This window comes from Sciurus carolinensis, chromosome X (assembly GCF_902686445.1).
Source record: "Sciurus carolinensis chromosome X, mSciCar1.2, whole genome shotgun sequence".
NCBI classification, from domain to species: Eukaryota; Metazoa; Chordata; class Mammalia; order Rodentia; family Sciuridae; genus Sciurus; species Sciurus carolinensis.
Genome location: NC_062232.1, coordinates 45090826 through 45104293, shown reverse-complemented (window position 1 = coordinate 45104293; position 13468 = coordinate 45090826). Strand labels below are relative to the sequence as shown.

The following is a 13468-nucleotide window of genomic DNA, read 5'->3' as shown; positions in this document are numbered from 1 at the left end:
ACTTGTGGGCCTTGAAACCTGGGCCCCATGTAGCCTCTAAAGTCAGGAGATGGTCAACCCTCACTAAACTGCCTAGAAGAAAATAGTTCCCCAAAACTGTGTTCAGCAGTGCAGGGAACCACTACAGTCCAGCAGAGTCCTTTATGGCAAGAACTGTTCCTCCCTCCTCCATGCTCCCTTTATATTAGGCTACAAGCATCTGGCAAACCCAGTACTGAGATAGCTTCTCTAACTCAACTTTATGAGCATATCCAAAAGGTTCACTCAATGTGGTACTGAAACAACAATAAAAAAAAAAGACTTTATTTATGAACAAATAAATTTCCCAGCAAGAAAAGAATGCATTTTAAATCACAACTTCCTAGGGCAGCTTGTTCTCATGTACTTCTGACAGGAAGGTAGGAAGTATGGTGGGGGTCTGGGTCACAGCATTAAGGTACAGAAGCTCACAAACAAGGATGCAGGCAAGAAGACAGAGGAAGAGGCCTTGGAGGAGGAAGAGGAAGTTGGCATAGAGGGAGGGATACCTTGTGGGAGGAAAAGAATGAAAATTAGACAAAGGAGGAGGAGGAGAAGGAAAAGAAGGAAGGAGGTCTCAGGGAAGAAGGCAGCACAGAATGGGGAGCTGGCATCAGATCCTGTGCAGATTAACCATGCCAGATATCCCTAGGCCTCCATTAGCTCAGCTGGGCCTGCTCCAGAGAAAGAAGTTGCAGCGGGAGGAGGGGTCACTGGGAGGACCCCGGGGCCTGGCACACATGTAGAAGTGGCGACCCAGGTTGGGTCCTGGCTTCTTTACAGTTCGCATCACACATGGCTCCCTGTGGCCACTGCAGAGGGGCATGGGTGAAGGTCCCCCCAGTACAGACTTCCAGAATGAGGTTCGTAACTCCTTCTCATCTTTACCCTCTGAATGCTTGGCCTGCCCTTCTACCTCTCTGGCCATCACCTTCTCTTCTAGAGTCTTTGGGGTTATGAGGTTTTTCACCAGAGGCAAGTTATGCAGCTCCAAGTCAGGAGAAGTTTTGGAATGGCTGGAGGAGGGCTGGAAGTAGCTCATCAGGTTTGTCTGCCCTCTTCTGGAGTTAGACTGACTTGGCCGAGGCCTGGTTGAGCGCACACGGACTTTGTTTTGCTGTTTCTGTACCTGTGTTTTATTGCTGAGCTGCAGTGCTGACTGTTCCAACACAGGTTCTTGTTCAAGAGGAACTAGGAAGCGGAGAATCTTGAGCTGGGTGCCTGCAAACTCAGGAAGGAAGCGGGTGCACAGAGGTGGGCACTGTTTTGCAGGCACAGAGGACACATTCAAGGTGGCACCCACAGGACAGTGGTCAGAGCCCATCACCTGAGGTAGCAGGAAGGAGTCCTGGAAGGTATCTATTACCAGGGTCCTGTCCCCCAGCACATAGTCAAGCCGGGAACCATAGTTGAGATGGCGGGCGCCACTAACCACTGACCAGCAGGTGAAGGCCCTCTCCTGCTTTGGCTGGAAATAGCGGTAGCTATCAACAAAGGGCCCTACATGGGATCCAGCCCGGCACCCCAGGTTACCAAGCAAGCCGTCCATCCATTTGCGCCCTGCGTCTTCTTCAAAGCATTCCTAGGTGACCAGAAATGGAAGAGGCTTAGAATAACTACTTCATTTTACAAACAAAGAAATCTTATGGTCCCAAAGAGAACTACTGCTCAAGGTCACACAATGCAGAACTGATAGAGCAGGGATTTGATTTCTAAATTTCCTGATTTCTCTCCATACCATACTGCACTTACCTTACACTGGTCCATAAATGTCAAATCTGAAAGTCTGTTGTTTGCTTAATCCAAACAATTCCCAGAAATGCTTTTTGAAAAGAATGGAAAACAGGAAAAATGGTTGCCTCTAGGGGGAGTAGTGGGGCAGGGATTAGGAGTTAAAGATTATTGGCTTTTCCTTTAAACCCTCTGGTACTATTAGGTTTATCTTGTGTGTGTCAAAACTCTCACTGACCATCCCTTCCTCCTGAACTCAGAGTCCATAGAGATCCATGTCTGACTACTTCCTTTGGTTTTGATCCCTGATCCATCCATTTATCTATCTAATTCACCCACCCACCCATTCAATACAACAAATGTTCACAGAACACCTATTTTACGCCAGGCATGATGCTAGCCAAAGTAGATCTAGTCCTAGAGATGAAGGAGGCTTCCTTTTGGAAAGTGACCTAGAGCTGAGATATGAAGACCAAGTGGAAGTAACCTAGGTAGAGAGGGCTCCAAATTGTGAGTGTAGCTTTTATGATGAGCCTGTGGACGAGGAGACCAGATGGGGAACACCAGTAGGAGACAGCCGCCATAGGCCGTGCAAGCAAGAGAAGATGGTCACTTGGATCATGGTGGTGCTAAATTTAGGAGGCAGAAAAAAATAAATTGAGGTGATTTAGAGGTAGAATCAATAGTACTCACTAACCAAGTGAATATAGGAAAGAAGGTAAAGAAGGACAACAGAGCATAATTCCTAGGCTTCTAATTGGAGCAACCAATAGGATAATGATGCCATTTAGAGAAAAGATTAGAAGAGAAAGTCTGCTGGGAAGCAGACATGTTCTGCCATTTTGAAGACTGTGTTTGTCATCTAAACTGGTACTGTTAGTTCTCTTTCTTGAAGGAAGAAGAAAGGAGGTACACTAGAAACATCTAGGATAGCCCTGAAGTAAGCTGAGATGGCATAAAGGTATACAATACTATTGTAGGAAGTTCAAAGAACTGACTGAATTACTGATGAAAAACACAGCAGGGAGGAAGGAACTAAAGGCTTGCACCCTGTACCCACCACACCACCACCATTCTGTCATTACATCAGATCTGATCACTTTCCCAGCTGGGAGCCATATCCATGTTTGTGTGTCTCTGCAGCAAACGAATCAAGGGATCTTCCCAGAGCCCCTTTTCTGAGCCAAGTACAGCACTTAGTGACTGTACCAGCATTGATGACCCCTATGATATTATGATACATACATTTTGGTTTCACCTCTAGGTCCTGGCTCATTAACTCCCTTCTAAAAGTGGCAATAGAAAGTAGAATTTCTCTTCCCCAAGGTGGGTCATAGAAATTGATCTTCTCTGCCTTTAGCTTGCTATTAAGAAATTCTGTGACCTATCTTTGTCTTAATAGTAGACCATAAGACCCTCATATAAGAAGGGTCCTGCCTGAACCAGTAAGGAAGGAATGCTGAAGAATCTGAAAGTCAGGCTTCGCTGGGTTTCCCCACACTATCTTTTAGCAATCACGCCTAATAAATGAAGTCTTCATAAAACCCCAAAAGCACAGGGTTCAGAAAGCTTCTAGAGAGCTGAACATAATATGAAGGCTTGCAGGAAGGTGAACAAGAACTTACCCACGTGCTAGGAGAGTGGCATACTACAACTCCACAGGAACAGAAACTCCTGGGACCCTTCCAAACCACACTCCATATATTTCTTCATCTTACTGCTTATTTTTATCCTTTAAAATATCTTTTATAGTGAACCAGTCAATGTAAGCATAGTGTGCCTGAGATCTATGAGCTGTTTTAGCAAATTAATGGAACCTGAGGAGGGGGTTGGGAGAACTTCAATTTATAGTCAGTTGGTCAGGAGTTCTGGAGGCCCAGACCTATGACTGGTTCTGATGTAGGGCAGTCTTGGGGACTCACTCTCAACATGTAGGATCTGAGACTATCCCCAGGTAGACAGTATCAGGATTGAACTGGAATAGAGGAAACCCAGCTGGTGTCCACTGCTACAGAATTAATTGCTTGCTTGCTGATAGGGAAAAATACCCACACCCTTTTCCCCACTCCCACAGCTTTTAAGGTCACTGAAATCTTCTGTGCTGATTGTTGTGGTATAAGAAAATAGGCAGTTAGTCCAACAAAGAAATCCTCCACATGAGGAAGGCCAAGAAAAGAAGCAGCTTATACATTCAGGGGCAGTGGTTCTCAAGCTTGGCAGCATAATACTGACACCCTGGGGGCTTTTAAAACATACCACCACCCTGGACCCACACCTAAGAGATTCTGATTTCACTGTGCTAGAGTGGTGTGAAGGCATTGATATTTTTGTTCAACTATGCACCAGGGATTATGAACCACTGGCCTAGAAGTAATTAGAGATGAGAAGTCCATATAAGAAAAAAGCCAGAAGGAAAGGGATGACCACCAACTTGGGGCACAGTAAGAAAAGCCAGAATGAGAACAGTTTTTGCAAAGGAAAGAGATATCTGCTTAGAGTGGACAGTGTACAGGGAAACTGAGGATAGAAATGAAGATGGGGCACTGACCGTCTCAATGTTTTCTCTGTATCACAGAGATAGAAAAGTGGTATTGAAGGTTCATAAGGAGGAAAGACAGTGCATTAGGAAAATGATGAAGACAATGGGGGAGTCAAGGCCCTCAAAGGGTGGCCCCCAAAGGACTCTCCACTTGCACCTCACTTCGTATGATGCTCTAAAAAGAATGGGACCTGTAGTTCTCCATGCACACCAGGCAACTTCTGAGTTGAAACCTTTGCCCATGCTGGAATGGTTTGCTCTCCCCATCCCAAAGCTCTGTTCTCATCTTTTAAGATCCAGCTTCTTTCAGCTTCCTACCTTAATGTCCAAGCTCACCTAGGAATCCAATCTCTGGGTTCTTCTAGCCTCTAAGGTGCCATCTCTACCTGAGTTCCGAGAATACCATGCCACAGTTGGCTGGCCACATGTCTATAGGCCATCAAAACACTGAGAGGCCAAGAGCTGGATATGACTCTTAACTGAGTTCCCAGCACACAGTGCAGGACCAGGCAAGGACAGGGTCAGTAATGTCTGTCAAACTAAGGAACAATCCTCAGTACTTTTAGAATCTCATTTCAACAGGACTATTATTAAAAAAAGCTTCTACCCAGAAAATTAAACAATAAAGAGAATAAACAGACAACCTCCAGAATGGGAGGAAATAATTGCATACTATTCATCTACAAGAGATTAATATCTAGAACATACAAGGAACGTCAACAACTCAACAGCAAAAAAAAAAAAAAAAAAAAAAAACAAATAATCTGATTCAAAAACTGGCAAATGACCTGAACAGACATTTCTCAAAAGAAGACATAGAAATGGTCAATAGGTATATGGAAAATAATCAACATCACTATAAGGGAAATGTTAATCAAAACCACAATGAGATACCATCTCACTCCAGTTAGAATGGTTATAAGCAAAAGGACAAAAAAATAACAAACAGATGCTTGTGAGAATGATGAGAAAGGGAAAGTCTCATACACAGTTGGTAGCAATGTACATTAGTACAGCCATTGTGGAAAGTTGTATGGAATTTCCTCAAAAAGTTTAAAATCAAACTGCCATATGCTCTAGTACTCCTATTTCTAGGTATATATCCAAAGGAAATGAAATCAGTATGTCAAAGAAACATCTGTACTCCCAGGTTCATTGAAGCATTATTCACAATAGCCAAGAAATGAAATCAATCTAGGTGTCTACTGATGGATTAATAAAGAAACCATAGTGCTGGGCATGGTGGTGCACACCTGTAATTCCAGCAGCTCAGAAGGCTGAAGCAGGAGGATCACAAGTTCAAAGGCAGCCTCAGCAACTTAGTGAGGCCCTGAGCAATTTAGTGAGACCCTGCCTCAAAATTAAAAATGGGCTGGGGATGTGACTAAGTGGTGACTAGTGGTTAAACATCCTTGGGTTCAATCTCCAGTATCAAAAAAAAGAAACTACAGTATACATATAAAATGAAATACTATTTAGCCATAAAAGAATGGCATCCTATCATTTGCAGCAAATAGGATGGAACTGGAAGACATCGTGAAAATAAGCCAGTACAGAGAGACAAATACCACATGATATCATCAAGCTAAAAAAGTTGATCTCATAATCAAGTGGATACAAGAGTCAGAGAAGGGAGAGGAAGAAAGGGATAGCAAAGGGCTGATTAATAAGCACAAAAATATAGTGATAGGAGGATAATATTTTAGGGTTCTGTAGCATAGTGGAGTGACTATAGTTAGCAATTATTTATTGTATATTTGAAACTAGGTAGTAGAAAGGATTTGAATGGTCCCAACACAGAGAAACAAAAAATTTTGAGGTGATAAATTACACTGATTTGGTCATTACATTTTGTATACATGCATCAGCATATCACATAAATGTGTATAATTATGTGCCAATTAAAAACACAAAAGATTATTTCACAAAAGAAGTTGCCCCTAGAGCCAAGAACTCAGCATTGGCTGGCAGAGTGAACAGAACCAGTCAGGAGTAGGGCCAGAGACTAAAGGGAGCCTTACCAGATTGACTGCATCACAGTGGTCAATGGGGCGGTGGGCTGTATTCAGGTCACCCAAAATGATCACATGGCTGAAAAACACAATGTGGGGTTGTCAACTGGACATTAAAGAAATGGGAGTAGTAGTCCTGGAACATATTCTTTTTCCTAGGGCCAAGGGCTCAGATAGGCCACCTCCCACACCAAGACTTTAGCCAATAGCTACTTAAGGCAGTCTACCTGTGCCACCATGCCACAACCTGAATTTCTTTCACACCTGACCAACCAAATTCTGAGTTCCAAATGTGACAGTGCTGTTTGACATGAGCACCTCAATGATCTCTACCTAATGCCATCTTTGTTGTCCTTCAAAGCTGAACTCAGGTAACACACCCTCTAAAAGTACCCCTTGATTACTCTAACCCACCCTCACTTTCCTGTCCCTCCCTGGAACAAGACTTTCATTTGTTTCAGGCATTTTACCACCCTCATCTCATTTCATCCTTAAAACTATTCTGTGAGGTAGGCTTTCATACATTCATTTAACCAAAGGGGAAAGAGAAGTAGGGCTAGCCTTGGTGCTCACAGGAGGAGCAAGGATATGTGTCCAGAATATAAAACTCCTGTTTGTCTTTATCTTGTACACACAGCTCTTAAGAGAGCCTATTCAGGTGGGCATGGTTATGTCTGCAACTAGGCTTTGAAGAAATACAAAGATTGCATATACCTTCTAATGGGGCATCATGACAAAGGGCAGGGTACCCAGGACAAGCTCAAGGAAGCCTTGCTGCTCAGACTTCCAGTACCTGCCAGCTGCCAAGAGGGCTTCTGCTCGGATCTGCAGCAAGCGATAGAAGCGCATCTTAAAGGTCAGCCTCTCAGGCTTCCCAGGGTCTGCGTGGGGGCAGTACACATTGATGAAGGTCAAGGTCCTCTCTTTTCCTTCCCAAGTGCTGGGGAGAAGAGAAACCCCAAAAAGGGGTCAGTTTCTAGGCTCCCCTCCCCCAACCACACCATGTGTCTTCTACTTAATGGTTATCCTCAGGATTGAAGAAAAGAGAAACACTGAACTCAGAGGACGTGGGGACTGACTGCAGGTGAGCCAAGGAAAGGGGCATGTAGGACGCCAACCAACTAAACCAGTTAATGATGCTACCATTCATACGACAGGACACCCAGACAGAGAGCAACTTGGGGCACTGGGTTTGGTACTGGCTATGTTGCTTTTGAGGTGCCTGTGGTAATAAGAAAGCTGGATTTCCAGGCCAGTCCCACACTTTGGGAACTCCAGGTTCATAAGGGTACAAAATTTGACAGGGTCACATAGTCGAGCAGCCCAGTCATAACTGAAGTCCAGAAAAGGTAAGTTTGGAAACTTTTCTATAGTGAATGCATGTTTATAAAGTGAGCCTAAGAAACTCCATATAAAGACTAGAACCAGCAATGCTCAGTGACAAGGGCATATAGGCTATTACCGGATCTTATGCTGTGTAAGGAGGGCACGGCCCTCACTATCCAGAGCTCGGAGCTCCTCTTGGGTGAACTCATCCATGTTTCCATAACAACCCACGTCCCCATTCTGGGTGGCAAACAAGCCACTCAGGCCTTCTTCAGCAGCCACTGGGGTAGCGCTGTCCTTACAGAAGGTAGCTACACCTGGGGATAAAGAGGACATCTGAACAGGACTGGCAGCCAACAGTCTGTTGTGCAGCCTCTCTCATTCCAGTTGTTCCCATACAAATTACTTGATCATCTTTTTAAAATGTGGCTCTCTATTCTTTTAATGCATTGACAAACTGTTCCAAATCAAGAGCCACAGTTGGCTCCCTAGAGTGTGGGGCAATTTAACTCATACCTCAGAGCCTCATTCCTTAACAAAAAAAGCCACAGAATAATAACAGCTAATGTTCTAAGTATTTTGCATGGACATATGGTAAGTGCTCATAAGTTATTATCTATTATTATTATTACAAGGATTACTACGTTTACTCCATGCAAACAGACATTATTATCCCAGTTTTCCAGCTGAGAATTCTGAGGCACAAAGAGATAAGGTCTCTCAGAGGGTACACAGGGAGTGAGCCATGATTTGAACCCAGGCAGTTCAGACCCAGAGATCAAAAAACTAACCACCGCACAACTGTACTACTGTTGTACAACAAAATAATTTTATACATAAAATATACACTTCACGTAGCCTAATTTTATGGGGTTTTAGCTCTTTGGACTAAAAGGCTAAATTTCTTATTACCTTCTCAACAAACATTAGAAACCCTTTCCCCTTACTTGCCTCTATCACTAACACTAATTTAAAGTCCCCAGAAAACCCAATTTACCAGAATAGCCACTACGGATTCGGCTGAAGCTGAAATAGGAGTTATAGCCCTCAACGATAGCCAGGGGCTCTGTCAGCACATCCCCTGCAAAAAAAGTGTAACATTAAGTCACAGGTAAACTAGAACACAAAAAGGCCTGAAATTAAAGTTGTAGGTTAACAGTTTGGGCACACATCAAAGCCAGAGTTGGAAGGAAAAATGAAGTATCTATGATCAGAGAATCTAGGAAGGTAGAAGAGTCAGAAATGGAATTATATCAATATCAGAAGGTGGGGAAGTGGGGACAGCCTATGGAGTGGGAGGTGGACAATTAGTGAGGGGGTAGAGAATCAAAGTTATGTCTAGAGGTCTAGATGATGGAAAGGAGCTGGGAGTGCGAAATGGGAATATGGGAGAGGGAAATGGGAACCTGGGCTGCAGGGTAGGAAGATAGGAAAATAGCAGATCTGAAGTGGTGAAGAAGAGGGGAAAAATTAGGGGTCCTGAGGGAGTGGGAGAAAGGAAATTAGGAGGTCTAAACTTGGGGTAGGAAATGAGCTGGAGAAAAGGAGTGGAGTAGATATAGGGAACTGGAAATTGGTGGTGGAGGAAATCATAAAGCGTGAGCTAGAGGCAAAGATGGGGTGGGAATAGAGAGGGACAGATCTGAGAGGTCTGAATTGGGGGTTGGAGGCGAACAGTGCATGGGAGGGAGAATTCAAAGGACTGAGTTCGGGCAGTAGAATGAGTGGGAATCTGAGTGGATATGAGGGTTTCACTGGCGAGGCAAAGTTCTGTAGAGGACAGGAGATGGGAGTTGGAATTAGGGGATCTAGCTGGGGTTGACAACGGGGTTTGGGAAAGGATCAGGATTCTGAGCTGGGCTTAAAGGACTCTAAGTACGGGGAAATGAGAAAGTGAAAAGAGATGGAGCAGGGGGCAAGTTAGCGAGAAAATAAGAATATGGTAAAGATTCTGGATTCTTGAGTGCTCACTAGTCACTTTGGTCTCCTGGAAACACACAATATCGGCATCCAGTTCATCCAAAATGCGTCTCATGGCCATGGAGGTACAGTTGCTGGGTTCCTGGCAAACCACCCCTTGCAGGGGACTTCGGATTCCATTTATGTTCCAGCTCACAACGCGCAGCATCTTAGCAAACAGAAATGCCTCCCCGACATTCCGCGCCTAGGAAGCGGGAAAGCTGCTTGGCGCTCGGAAGTTGTTTAGACCCCGCGTTTGCGCATGCGTGCGCGCAGGCGTTCTCCTGCGTGCCACGGAAGAACTTGACGCACGCGTGGCGGGGCCTTGAGTCCCTCAGTTCTCATTGGCCAAAGACATAACTAGGCGCACAGCTAAGGGGTGGGGCGAATGCCAAGAAAGAATGAATGGCAAAAGGGAGGTCCGCGTTTGGGACGCTAGTCCTCTGGCCGCCCACTGGCTAGGACATCTGAGTCTGACTGCATTTCGCCTGTATTCAAAAGTTCCCTTAGTGCTTCCGTTTACTTAAGAATGGGATGTCGCCACTTTTTAGGCGGTGAAACTACGTTGAACCGCTCAGTGATCTAAGCCCCACCTTAGCGCGACAGACAGCCCACCTAAGAGCCCTTTTGATTTTGGCGCTTGCGCCCTTGGCGTTACAAACGCTGTGTTTGCGGGTTCCAGGGATGAAAGGAACTTCTCGATTGGAGGAGGGAGCATTCAGAGCTTCTCCACTGAGATAAGATTTAGGAGGATAACCTCTGGTTTTATTGAGGCAGAAAGCAGGGGGAGACTGTCTCAAATCCGCCCTGTAGCCATATTTGTCTTGTGTCTCAGAGAGTTCAGAAGAATGTGGTCTGACACGTACTTGCTCTTGGCTCAATTTGTCAATTGAATTAAATCGAGACCCAGAAAATTTAAACTCCAAAGCAGCACTGTCCCCCAATGCAGCAGTGGTTTTCCTGTATACATTATCTCATTCGTTTCCAGGAAAACCTTGAAAGGGATGTGGGAAAAGTTGAGTGAATTCACTTCAGTCTCTCAGAAGTGATAGAGCCAGGATTCAACTTCTTCCTTAATCAGGTCAAGGATTACTTTGCTAAGTAAAATTTTATGGACTACACACCTATCACTGAAGTCTTCCTCTGGGTCCCGACAGCAACCTTTGGTTCACGCTGTCACAGTATTTATCACAATCAGCAGCTACCATTGATTTCTATTTCTCTTGCCACTAGACTACCAGCAACTCAAGAGCAATGACTGTATGAATCATCTTGTTAGCTCCATTTCCTAATACTGGATACAGCATATATTAGGGGGAATTGACTGTTTGTTAGATGAATGAACAAAGGGCGATAGCAATAGGTTCATTTTTTTTGAGAGCATAAAAGCAGAAGTAATAGGTATGCCTAATATCCAGGGAAAAATATAACATTGTATTCTTAGATTTCTTATCCAGAATTGCAACATAGTTATTTTTTGACAGATTTTACAGCCTTAAAGACATCATCTTCTGTGGCTACAGAAAAAAACCCAGCAAACTGCTTTTGCTCCCAGAGGACTTAAAGTTTACCTACTACTTATTGCCATAAAAAAAAAGTTCTGTAAATAAAATATTTTTCTATGTGTGTGTGCCTTGATTTTTTTTCATGCTTTGGGATTTGCTGATTTAGGATTGAGTCCCAGGAGTGGGATAACTAGGACAAAGGAAATGAACATTTTTATTGCTCTTGCTTCATATTGCCAAATTGCTTTCCAGTAAGGAATTGTGCCCATTTACACTCAAGACTGATCTGAAACTCAGCCCCAAGGAAATCCAGATCTTGCTTGTCTTGATAGCTGGTTTTAATTTCCCCATTCTGTCGTGGCTTGTTAATATTAGTTCTGACCTTTGGGGCAAGGTGAACACATGGTTGGACTGAAGAGAAAAAGCTCAGGAACTCCTTTGGCAACTACAACAGCTGATATTTCAACAGAGTGTACATGTACACCCCTTAACAAGGGTGCTTCCTCAGTCTTCCCAGGAACCAACGAACGTCTTCAGGTTCCCTCTTTGATGCCACCCACTGGACCTGCTTTTGGGGTCTGTAAATGCAAGAGAGCTGAGTGTTGGATAATTAAGGATGGAAGAAAAAACCTTTAAGAGAACAGGTAGGTGAGAAGGAAAAGTAGTGATGTGTTACACAAATCTGAATCCATTCTTTGGGCTCAAAAGAATGTTTTCTTTGTGAGGTGGTTGGTTGAGGTATGCATTAAAGCGTATGGGAGAGTTGGGAAAAGACAATATCTATATCTAAACTATCTGTAATTTTAATCCACTTTTACCTGAATTTGTAGGATAGTGGCCTAAAGGGCAATTCCCTACCACCTTTAGAAGTATCTCCAGCTTGGTCTAGTACAGTTTTGAATGAAATATGTGACAGAGATATCTCTTTACTCCCCTCTGGTATATAAAGTAGGGTTGATTTGCTATGACACTTTGAACAAACTTTCTAGTTTCTCTGGGTGTCAATAGACTCGTTAATAAAATGGAAATTAAAGTCTCTAGCCTACTTTCTTCAGAGGGCTGCCTGAAGATTAAGAGGGGTAGAAGGACATGATTCAAAGCTCTTCAGAGACATTTCAGGACTTCCATACCCTGTGTGAGATTAGTTATTCTGCTTTTTACATAGCATCTATAGGCAATACCACCCACAAACCTCCAGCTGCTCTTCTCCCTCAGTGACTATAGTCTGTGGAGGGTCACTCCTAGGACTAGGATGCAGTGAGCTTTGGGTCCCAAGCATGGGGCTGAAAATAAGGAGCATGGTGGGTCAGTGCAGAGGCTGCAAAGGAAGTTGATCCTAGGCTGCTGTGACAGAAAGCCTGATATGTACTCATACACATGTACCTAACCTGTAAGCATGTGGCTAACCTCCCCTCAGACCTCTAGACTCCCACAAATTAATTCATACCCACACATTCCAATAATTACCAATAAGGACACTTGATTTATGATTTTATTGCCCATCAGTACTGTCTTGCTACTTTAAGTGGGATTCCTTCCTGTACCATACTTGGCAGAGGAGAATCAGTCTGTGGATCTCTGGAAACCACATTGTATATTTTTATTCCCTAGAGATAACTACATTTTAGAATTTATCGCTCAGCACTTACTTTTCAGTATGAGTCTGATACTGAGTAAACCCTATCTCTGCAACTAATTTATTAGACCCTCTCAGAGGGATTTTATTCTTTTATTCTGTTCTGTACCATGCAAGATTCAGAGATATTTCTAGATGCCACATTCTACCTTAGACCAAGTCAGTTCTACCATCCACTTCCCTACACAGCTTTTTGTTCTTAAACTTACCTTGATGAACTGTGAATCTCATCTAAGGCAGAGAAATGTAGAATGTAGCAATATTCATTGAGTAAATGTCTTCTCTGTGCCAGGGTCTGAACTGGACCTAGAAATATATTACCAGGATTCAGTCCACATCCTCATGGAGTCCAAAGTCAGCAGGAAAGCAGATGAGGGAAACACTGGGGGATAATGGTTCAGATAGATGGAGGTACATGGGCAATATGAGAACTAAAGACAAAACTTCCCCAAGGATACAGAGTCAGCTTCCCAGAGGAGATGAATATTGAATCAGACCATGAAGAGTGATTTAGATTTCATTAAGAATGGAAAGGAAGGATGGCATTCCAGGATACCCAGAGATTGGGGGGAGCCCAGAAATAGGAAAGTACGTGGTATATTTTGGGTCCCAGTGAGCCAGTCAGTGAAATTTAAACATGTTTAAAGGGCGATATGGTTGGACAAGTAAGTCGGTGCTTAATTTAGAAGAGGTTTGAAAGCTAGACTGAGGAGTTTCTATAAATCTCGTTAATTTCTCCTTC

The 13468-nt window shown here is 43.7% G+C and overlaps 2 protein-coding genes across 4 annotated transcripts in view; one reads left to right on the top strand and one right to left on the bottom strand.

Annotated features, from left to right (window-relative positions):
• Positions 1-306: 306 nt before the first annotated feature.
• On the bottom strand, positions 307-12986 carry Apex2 (apurinic/apyrimidinic endodeoxyribonuclease 2). 3 transcript variants are annotated; one of them, XM_047535159.1, is made up of 6 exons: positions 12936-12986; positions 8624-8707; positions 7763-7943; positions 7094-7240; positions 6310-6379; positions 307-1600 (listed from the first exon to the last, which is right to left on the bottom strand). In XM_047535159.1, the coding sequence occupies exons 1-6, from the start codon at positions 12955-12957 to the stop codon at positions 683-685; spliced, it is 1422 nt and encodes a 473-aa protein (XP_047391115.1). In that variant the 5' UTR covers positions 12958-12986; the 3' UTR covers positions 307-682. The 3 variants fall into 3 exon arrangements, with proteins under 3 accessions (XP_047391115.1, XP_047391114.1, XP_047391116.1); XM_047535158.1 differs by lacking the exon at positions 12936-12986 and adding an exon at positions 9598-9824; XM_047535160.1 differs by lacking the exons at positions 7763-7943; positions 12936-12986 and adding an exon at positions 9598-9656.
• Pfkfb1 (6-phosphofructo-2-kinase/fructose-2,6-biphosphatase 1) overlaps positions 11563-13468 on the top strand; it is a 48194-nt gene continuing 46288 nt past the window's right edge. Inside the window, exon 1 of the mRNA XM_047535162.1 lies at positions 11563-11734. Coding sequence (XP_047391118.1) covers positions 11707-11734 — 28 coding nt within the window. The 5' untranslated portion in view covers positions 11563-11706. The remainder of the gene's footprint in view (positions 11735-13468) is intronic.